The sequence below is a fragment of the Mercenaria mercenaria genome, chromosome 7 (assembly GCF_021730395.1).
Source record: "Mercenaria mercenaria strain notata chromosome 7, MADL_Memer_1, whole genome shotgun sequence".
Classification (NCBI taxonomy): domain Eukaryota; kingdom Metazoa; phylum Mollusca; class Bivalvia; order Venerida; family Veneridae; genus Mercenaria; species Mercenaria mercenaria.
Genome location: NC_069367.1, coordinates 32,417,388 through 32,428,372, shown reverse-complemented (window position 1 = coordinate 32,428,372; position 10,985 = coordinate 32,417,388). Strand labels below are relative to the sequence as shown.

General features: G+C 33.9%; 1 protein-coding gene across 3 annotated transcripts in view; it reads right to left on the bottom strand.

Moving 5' to 3' along the window:
• Window positions 1-608: 608 nt before the first annotated feature.
• Window positions 609-10,985, bottom strand: part of LOC123554591 (uncharacterized) — a 50,319-nt gene continuing 39,942 nt past the window's right edge. For 2 of the 3 annotated variants that reach the window (XM_045344839.2, XM_045344840.2), the window contains exons 2-5: window positions 7,906-7,995; window positions 6,050-6,206; window positions 4,810-4,900; window positions 609-974 (exon numbers count right to left, since the gene is read on the bottom strand). In XM_045344839.2, coding sequence (XP_045200774.2) covers window positions 891-974; window positions 4,810-4,900; window positions 6,050-6,206; window positions 7,906-7,942 — 369 coding nt within the window. In that variant the 5' untranslated portion in view covers window positions 7,943-7,995 and the 3' untranslated portion in view covers window positions 609-890. The remainder of the gene's footprint in view (window positions 975-4,809; window positions 4,901-6,049; window positions 6,207-7,905; window positions 7,996-10,985) is intronic. The other variant, XM_045344841.2, reaches the window with a different exon arrangement.

Here is a 10,985-nt window from a genome sequence, read left to right as displayed (position 1 = left end):
AGCTTTGATTCAAGTGATGGAAGGGAAGTATTTGTACAAATGACCTCAATTTAGAGCTTGCAGCCGAAAGACTAGGGCCCGTATTCATCTACATTTAAAGTCTGAAAATTAAATTTAAGAAGGGCAAATTTTTTTTTTTAAGCAAATGTACACTAATGAAATTTGTATTTGTACTTGCAGAGTGTACTTTTATGCAAAATTTTATTATAATCTGTTCTGGTATGACAGAGCAAGAAGAAATTGTAGAATTTTAAAGTCTTAAGTTTCAGACTTGCAACATTGTCGAATATAATATGGACCCAATTATCATTTTAGCTGAAGGGGCAGAGGATAGGTGTTACTACCCTGGAATAAACTAGGTGGCAACAGATAATGCATTTACAGCACCTGTCAAATGACTATAATTCACAACAAAAAACCTTTCCCATAGTTCCATGTATGAAAATTACAAGAATATTAAAGCATTTTGCCATTTCTCCCATAATTAAGATTTTAAATATTGGAAAGGATTATTAAATATCAACTAGAAGCAGGTATATTTCATCTTTATACTCCCCCAAACCTTGTCTTCCTTCTAGTTATAGATAACAAAAAAATAAGAAAATACCTTTGTGTGTCAATTTTTTATTCCACTAGATACAGTTATTGTAATCAAATGAGAAAAAAAATCTAACTTGTGTGATTGATAAAAACTAAGGCTAAACAATTGCTTTCACAAAAGAATTTAACAAAGTCCATTTGGAGATTCAATTTATGGTAAGTAATGTTTTTTTTTCTAATTAAAACAAATCAATGGTAATATCTTTGCATATTGTACTTGAAACAAACAATGCTTAAATGGATGGATCCGGGCTGTCAATCAAACGGAGTTTATTGATCGGTTTTGCGGATCATGGATTCCCTCTCTCTTTACTCTCTAGTGAATAATCACCGTCTGGCTTCCGAATGTACACACGCACCTGACCTTCCTCTGGCTGAAAATATAAACACAAAATATTTAAACTACTATTTCCGAAGGGATAAAATAAAAAGTCTATGCAGCTTTCAATTTTAATTTTCCGACTCTTGTCCTTTTTCTAATAACTCTCATTATTTAGCCAAATGATTACTGGAAACACAAAACCTGATCCCACATGTAAGTTATATACTGTTAATGCCTCTTTTTATCACTGAAAGTATGTATGAACAATATGTTTAAAATCTTATTAACCATTAAAAGATCAAGTGAGATACATTTTTATTACCTGTGACATTATATTATTTCTACTCTTTTGAATATCAGTTTTTTTAAATTTGGTTTTCAACAGGATTCATTGGTTGTACTACTGAGCTGTCTATATTAATCACAGTACTATAAAATAAAATTGATGTGTGGTTCTGCCAAAAACAGCTAATTAATGGTGATATGTTTATCTGTTTTTTTGTTGTTGTTGGATTTAACATAGAACCAACACAATTATAGGTCATAAGGCAACTTTCCAGCTTTAAAGGTGGAGGTAGACGCCAGAAGCCTCTCGTGCATTATTTTGTCACGAGCGGGCACTGGGACAGAACCATCGACCTATCATATGTCAGCTGGATGGCTTCCTCATATGAAAAACTCTGACAAAACAAGAGCTCGTCGAACACGAAATGCCCTCCCCCCTCCCCTTGATGCATTCAGTAATTGCACAAGGAACAGAAATTGTATGCTCACTATAAACAAAAGTTCTACCGTTCTGGTTCAATCTGACCTTGACCTTTAACCTATTAACCTAACAAGAGATCACAGAGTGATCTTGGCGCCCACCAATGAGCCAATTTTGAATGTTCCAAATTTTAAGACTAGTTCAAGGTCAAAACCAATGTCAAATTTCATTCGGTACAAAACACTGTGCATCTGGTCCAAATTTGAAAGCTGTGGCTTCAGAAATGTGAAAGTAGGTAACTAGATCAATTTCAAGGTCAAAGTTCATTTCAGTACATAAAACTATGCATGTGGTTCAAATCTGAAGGCTGTAGCTTGAGAAATGTGAAAGTAGGTCACTAGGTCAAATCAATGTCAAATTTTATTTCAGAACACAAAACTATGCATGTGGTCCAAATTTGAAGCATGTACCTTCAGAAATGTGAAAGTAGGTCACTAGGTCAATCTCAAGATCAAAGTTCATTTCGGTACACAAAACTATGCTTGTGGTTCAAATTTGAAGCCTGTACCTTCAGGTCACTGAATGTAGGTCACTAGGTCAAGTACAAGGACAATGTTTGTTATGCATGTGGTCCAAATTTGAAGGCTGTAGCTCGAAAAATGTGAAAGTAGGCCAGTAGGTCAAAATCAACATCAAATTTCATTCGGAACACAAAACTATGCATGTGGTCCAAATTTGAAGCCTGTACCTTCAAAAATGTGAAAGTAGGTCACTAGGTCAATTACAAGGACAATGTTTGTTTCGGTACACAAACCTATGCATGTGATCCAAATTTGAGGGCTGTAGCTACAGAAATGTCAAAGTAGGTCACTAGGTCAAGATCAAGGTCAACTCGTGTCAAGGTTCATCTTGCCACTCAAAACTATACATGTGACCAAATTTGAATGATATAGGTTACGGACATGAAGATTCTAAGTTTTTCCCTAAATAAGTCTATGTAAACCATGTGACCCCCAGAGGAGCCATATTTGACCCTAGGGAATAATTTGGACAATCTTAGTAGAGGACCATTAGATGATGTCATATACAAAATAACAAAGCCATAGGCCCTGTGGTTTTGGACAAGAGGTTTTTTTTCCTATATAAGTCTATATAAACCATATGACCCCCGGTGTGGGGCCATATTTGACCCCAGGGAAATAATCTGAACAATCTTGGTAGAGGACCACTAGATTTTGCCACATACTAAACATCAAAGCCCTAGGCCCTGTGGTTTTGGACAAGAAGATCAGAAACGGTTTAACTGTTCCTGGCCAATGTGATCTTGACCTTTGACCTAATGATCTCAAACTCAATAGGGGTCATCTGCTGGTCATGACCAACCTCACTATCAATTTTCCTGACACTAGGCTGAAGCGTTCTTGAGTTATTGCCCGGAATCCATTTTACTGTTCCTGGCCACTGTGACCTTGACCTTTGACATACTGACCTCAAAATCAATAGAGGTCATCTGCTGGTCATGTCCAACCTTCCTATAAACTTTCAGGATCCTAGGCCTAAGCGTTCTTGAGTTATCATCCGGAAACCGTTCAACTATTCAGTGTCACTGTGACCTTGACCTTTAACATACTGACCTCAAAATCAGTAGGGGTCATTTGCTGGTCATGACCAACCTCCCTATCAACTTTCATGATCCTAGACCCAAGCGTTCTTGAGTTATCATCCGGAAACGGATTGGTCTACATTCCGACCGACCGACATCTGCAAAACAATATACCCCTCCTTCTTCGAAGGGGGGGCATAATAACAAACGATCGCATGTCCAATTACTGAATAGCATGTACCAAAAATCCCTTTTCATTTTAAGTAGCACATGTTAGAGAATGGCAACGGCATTGCAGTTGCGTAAAATATCAGAAGCGTTCGTAAATGAATACATAAAGGATAAAATATAGCGCCGTCTTAAATTCGTACATCATTCCAAGCGCGAAATACTCTAGTAAAACATTTGTCCTACACAAACAAAAATGATTTCACAGTATTGAAAGGTCCAGGATACATCACTACAAAAGTAACGAAACAATGAGTGCCTTCCATACTGTAATCAACTTGGCTGCAAAGCACTGGCTGCTGCGTTAAGTAAAAAACCATCTGTCTAAGCCATATTCTTTTAAGGCGTTGGGTCACATATAAACTCAGAATCTGCCAGTTTAGCAGCTCATCAACCTTATGTTTCAATATTAGATGTCTGTCCCATTTGGACACTTTTTCGGGCATGAGTGGACACCTGGATAGAACCACAGACCTACCATAACCCAGCTGGATGGATTCCTCACACGATGAATTCTACAAACGAAGGGAGATTTCAAACTCATATTGGTGGTGGGCAAGCCGTGACCTATAAAAACAGAGACCCGAAAACTGTCCCTGAACAAACATGTCAAGCTACAAGCTAATGCTTTATATAAAAACAAAAGATCTTACACAAAGACCTTTTAAGGAGGAAGATTTTTAGATTTTCTGTATACATGTAGTCATACAATGAAAAATATATACACATGCAAACCCTTTGCGGCCATGTTTTAAAATTGATAAAAAGTCTTAAGACATCTCCCTAGCGATTAACTCTTCAAAATCATTTTCAAGTTTGCTACACACTTTTTAGAGTAGAACTTTATTTCAGTGAAATAAACTTGTTCCCATGACAACTAAGATCGCTGGTTTATTACCATTAAAAACAACTTAACCCCATCTCTCAGGATCTCTTAAACAAAGATTTTCCTCTAGATACACATAACAATTTCAGGAAAGAAACTGTTGATGACGTGAACAGTCAACAGATAGACAGATTGACGAAAGGTGATCAAAACACTTCATCTTTGTATTCCTTGCAATGTCAGCCAGAAACTTAATATGCTAGGTCCCTTAACTCCATAAAAGTGAATGACTGCAACAACACGAACAGAAAAGGGAGACAATCGCAATCTGAATTGCTATTCCTTCTGAATAAAAGTGCTGGGGAGGTTATAAAGTGAAGACATCTATTGCACCAGTCCAAAACAGAATTTGATATTTGATCGTCAATCATCAATTCCACCTGTTTGGTACTGTAAAGCCTGTTTGGAGTTATTTCCTATTGAATATATTTATAGACCGTTTTGAGAAAAGCTTTCAAACCTACCTCTATCCTTACAGCTTCATCGTTTACACCAACTGCGAAGACCCTCAGTCGACAGTTCTTTTTGCCATTATTTGCTCGCACATATAAAATACTGAAATAACATGAATAATTTAAAATAACAAAATTTAATTACAATAGTTCCTATTTATTTCTTACAAAGATAAAATTGAATAAGAAAGACCAATTTCATCACTTTGATAATCACATAAGGGGTACATTAAAAAGATATTATTTTTTTTTTTTGCGTAAATTTCCCAAGCTTCTAAGTTTTTTTGTAAGCTATAAATAGCATAATTAAGTCCTTAAAATGTATAATCGAAGAATTAACTTATCAGTTTATTGCATCTCTCACTTTCTGGATATTATTAAGAAGTTATTAACTAGTAAATCAGTTATCTGTGGACCTCTGGGAAACATATACAAGACTACTTTCCCTCAGTATCACAGGGCATTTTTCGCCTTACCCAATCAACCTGAGACAACATTTTTCAAGTCGACTTCTCTACCTGGGAAAATAATATTGAGCCCCGCTTAGCTCAATAGGGAGACCGCAAATCTACAGATCGCGGGGCCGTGAGTTCGATCCCCGAGCGTGGCATTTATTCTCTGTGACGATTTGATAATAGACATTTTGTCTGAAATCATTCGTGTGGGAAAGTTTGCAGTTACTTGCAGAGAACAGGCTTGTACTGGTACAGAACCCAGGAACACTGGTTAGGTTAACTGACAGCCATTACATAACTGAAATACTGTTGTAAAATGGCGTAAAATCCAAAACCAAACAAATAAACAAATGTTGACAGCTTTCAAAATACCCTTGAATATAGTTTACAAGCAGTACTGAGAAATTATCTAATTACATATCCGATGAGTTGTATGAAGTCTTTCTCTTGATTCTTAGGTATATTTCAATGAAATTACATTTCGTTAGCACTCTCTGCCAATAAAATCAGCCTGTTTCAACAGGAAAAAAATGGATCCAACAGACAGTAAAAAATATCAATGATAATGAGAGATGGACATGACTAGTGTACATTTTGTTACCTGTATAAATGAAAATTCTGAAACTTCAACCAAATGGTCATTTAAAACAAACAAATGAAAGCAAATCTTCGTTAAGCATTGAAAATCTCTTTATTTTCATTTTTCAAAAGAAAGATGATTTTTGTAGAGAATAACAGAAAGGAAACAATTGTGCCCCAAAACATAAATAAATAAAGTACAGGTAGATTTAACTTACTTGTCAGTAACTTCTTTCGAACATGTGTGAACTTCCTCCGAACATGTGTGACCTTTTTCTTTTTTAGGATCTTTTTTAGGAATTTTTTCAGGATCGAATCCGTTAAGCCGACATATTAGCTCAGCCTCATTTTTACCCTTTCTATCTTTCGGTGCACCTGAATACAGAAATATTGTTTCTTACAGATATTAGCGAATGCAGGTATAAAATATCAACTTGATCAACATTTCTTGGGTTCTTTATTGGGTTAACATCACATCTACACATTATAAGGCGAACAGTGACTTTTTATGCTAGAGGAAAACCCAAGGTACCCCTCCCATCATTATTTCAACACAAGTGGGCACAGGGTTAGAACCACTGAACTTCTACAAGCCAGCTGGATGGCTTCCTCACATGGAGAAATACTACACCCCAAGCACGGTTTCTCACCTAAATTGTTGGTAGGAAAGTGATTCGAAGTCAGAGTCCCTAACCAGTGGGCCTTAATCGACCCTACAGTGTCAATTTCTATTAACCTTTTTACAATGAAGATAACCAGTGGGCCTTAATCGGCCCTACAGTGTCAATTTCTATTAACCTTTTACATTGAAGATAACCAGTGGGCCTTAATCGGTCCTACAGTGTCAATTTCTATTAACCTTTTTACAATGAAGATAACCAGTGGGCCTTAATCGGCCCTACAGTGTCAATTTCTATTAACCTTTTTACATTGAAGATAACGAGTGGGCCTTAATCGGTCCTACAGTGTCAATTTCTATTAACCTTTTTACAATGAAGATAACCAGTGGGCCTTAATCGGCCCTACAGTGTCAATTTCTATTAACCTTTTTAGTTTTACAATGAAGATAACGTTTGGTATCGTAAATGAAGATTTTTTTGTTTCACTTTATTCTATAATTTGTAAAACATGATAATGCAAGAAAATAATCTGTCAATGGTGGGAGCTGAAGATGAAAATTCATTATCTTGACAGTAACTCAGCAGACCTTGAGCCTTGTTACTACCAAAACAGTTGCCTTTGAACTGGATATTCGTATCTGAATCTACAACCAATGACAAATTATTCTGACAAGAAAACCATTAAAGACAAATTTTTAGGGAAGTATCTGCTAAACTAAAATATGATATGTCAGCGATCAATTATCTGATGGCTTCAAAGTCGAACAAGGGCCATAACTTGGAAAGACTTATGAAACAGAGTTATCTTATTTCTTTTCATAACTAATAAAAATTTTAATATGGCAAAGGTGACCAATTTTTTACATTGAAAAAGGGCTAGATTTGAATTAAATTCAATTAAGTGTTATCTAACTTGGTCATTTCAGTAGGTCTGAAGGATACGAAATATTGTCAGAAGTTTCAGTACAATACAATACATATACTTGTTACAGATATAGCTTGATGGTTAGATGCAAGTAAAACCAAATTTTCTAAATTTAAAATGGGCCATATATTATAAATAATTTTGAATTAAATTCAACAAACAATTATCCATCTTGGTTATTTCAGTAAAATTGATGACTAGAAGTCTTCTGTATCATACAACTAATGGTAAATGAGATATGAACTTGCATGTGATACTTTAAACAAGGTGTGATGCTGACATAAATGTCAGAATTAATAGATTGTAGAACAGCTCAGCTGAGCCAAAAATATATACAAAAACGTGCTCTAGCTACGTGCAGCACGTATAAGATTTTAAAAAGTCCACAAAGAATCAAGATGCTATATCTCCTCAGCCATTTCCAATTTTTCATTCCTGTGAAAAAAAGGACCAGTAGCAAAGCAGTCAATACCCTAGATCTACTTTTAAAGGTATGAATACTGAAACATGTTAATTTACATGTACTTACAACTGTCAAAGCTGAAGTAAGCAGTGTTTTCAGCCATTGTTTCAGCGATATTCAATCAGCAGTGCTATCCACAGGTCATACACATAGATTCTAAAAGATTGAAAAATTCTATTTCCAAGAAACAACATAATTATGTATGATAATTGGTTGATTTTGAACATGATAAAGTGTGTGTGTGTGTGTGTGTGTGTGTGTGTGTGTGTGTGTGTGTGTGTGTGTGTGTGTGTGTGTGTGTGTGCATACAGTCTAATTTATTCCCAATAAGCATAATCTAACTTCTTTCAAGTATTGTTTTCTATTTTGTAACACTATTTCCTATAAGCATTTGCCACCAGGCAAGACTACAACTGGCAAGTGCAAGCTGATTATTACAGTAGGTGGTAACTAGTGCCTACGACTCAATGATTTGATAATTAGAGCTCACCAAATTAAAACGTTGTTCATCGGATTTGCCGCTCTATGTTTTCAGAAACACACACATTTTTTAATGTTTAGCTTGCGCTCGCCCCATTGAAAAAAATCAAGCCATATTTTTCAGTGCGCTACGCTTTATGGACGTAACAGTGTACAAATGCTTATAATACCAGTCCCAGTTTGTTCTAAAATGGACTTTAATCACAATAAATACAAATATCATAATGATTATTTAGTTGCATTAAAGTTATTTCCCCTTGGTAAAGTTACGTCATTTTCTTCAAATGATCAGATTTATTTCATTACAAATCAGATGAAAAACACTAATTTATTTGATAACAACAATCTACTTTTCTTTTTGGTAAGAGTAAATACATTTTGACGTATGCCACTTTTCTGTGTTGTTTTCCCTGTCCATTTGATCAGCATTTGTATACGAAAGTGGGTGGGGTAAGGAATTTACATTATGAATTGTGTTCAGCCCAGTTTAGATTTTCAAACTTTCCAATCCTCGAGTAGAACAATGCTAATCCACATTAATATCCATTTCAGACTTTTGAAACCACCCCTCGGGTGAATTTTTGTTTTAAATTTTTTTTACGCCAAATATACCTTAATTAGTTTATCATATACATTATATCAAACAATTCATGGTAAGTAGAAGAAAGTTTCAAGACTGATTATATTTCATTATACAGTATATTTTGTCCTATATCACATGTACTTCGACTGTTCGTGTTCTATGTTGTAGAAGATATCAAGCTTCCTTTTCAAAAGTATTTTGTCGTTACTTTTATGATTATTGTGTGTGTCTAACATATTTCTCCAGGTACTCCGGGACTTGAAAGTGTTCCAAACAATGTACATTAAAAAAAAATACAAAAGAATTTTATTTTTCAATCTTCATACATTTACAAAATATGATGACTTGGACAAATGTTTTTAACAATAGATACAAAAACATGTATTTTATGGTCATCTAAATAAACAAACATTTGTAGTATTAGATGTCAAAAGAAGACTTTTTCTATATATATATTTTTAGATGAAAAAAATTAGAGAACAAAAAATGCAAGAGAGAAAAAAAGTTAAAAAGAGTAGATGTATGGGATGTTTAGATCGTCTCCAAACTCATATAATTGTCTAAAAATTGTAATGGTTATTTATGCTACAATCATGTAAAAATCAATTTGTAAGCACACTTTCTAGAAAGTATCATTTTATTATATAGATGAAGAATAAAATATGTAAGATATTTTCTTTTTTATTATTATTATTATAGCCAACAGCATCTACATTCATACCTCAAAACCAGACCATTTGATATTATATTGGTTTATTTTGTCATTTGATAATGCAATTTCTTTTTCAAGTTTTATCCTGATTTTAAGATATGATATGAAACTGTCAAAACTGAGTGTTTGTTTTCTATTTTTGATTTGAAAAATGTAAGATTTCATTAGAAATATTATAAAGTTTATCACATTTTTTCGTTTTACGTTCCTTTCAACGATACCAAAACTGACTACCTCTAAGCTAAATTGTATTTTGAGATTTTTCTTGTCAAGGTAAATATGTAGTTTGTTCCATAATTGTTGTACACAGTTACACTCCCAAAACATATGTTCTAATGTTTCAACATGCATATTGCAGAAATAACATAAATTTGATTCTGTTAATTTGTATTTAAATAATGATTTGTTTGTTGGGAAAATTCTCATCAGATGTTTGTATTGAAAACTTCGTATTTTTGTATCTATTGTTGCTTTCTGTGATTGCATGTATATGTTTGACCAACAAGAGGGGTTCTCTGATATAATCGCTGACCATTTCATTTCCGACTTAATTATTGGCTTTGGTCTGTTTCTTATTTGCGTGTCGTAAAGTAGTTTATTTGGTTCTTTTGTTTTTCTTAATTTATCTATAAGTAATTCATTTCGTGCATAAGATATATTCTCTTGCTTAAGCACCTGTTTAACAGTTTGTGGAATGCTTGCTATAAGATTGTAGTACTTCAAGAATTGATTGTTTTCTATATTATATTAAACGTTTAATTCGGCAAAAGTATAGAAAGTCTTTGTTCTGTCAAACAAATGTTCCAAATGCTTTATTCCCTTTTCGTACCAGTCTTTATAGAAAAATGTTTTATTTTCAAGTTTTATGCTTGTGTTATTCCATATTACCTGTTTACTTATGCTCTTATTGTTGTCCTGTGTATTAACATTTATCCAAGCTGTTAATAAATCTTTCATAAAAATGTTGGATTTACATATAGTTTCAATTTCTTTCTGAGAATAATTGCATTCAAATAAAAGTTCTCCTCCAACATTAGATAATAATATACTATAAAAGATCTTCCATTGTACTTGGTTACTTTTATCTATTATCATTCTGATCCAACAAGCTTTTAGAGCATTTATGAAGTAATCTAGATTTATCATTTTTATACCACCCATTTTGTAGTCCAGTATAATAATCTCCCTATTAATTTTATCTGGTTTATTATCCCACAAGAATTTAAACAATTGTGTTTTAATATCTTTCATTACTTCATTTGATGGTTTGGTAACACTGTAAGAGGGTAAATTAGTTTTGGTAAAGCTAATGATTTTATAACAGTTACTTTTCCAAGTAGTGTTAGTTTTCTATGTTCCCATTGTTTTAAA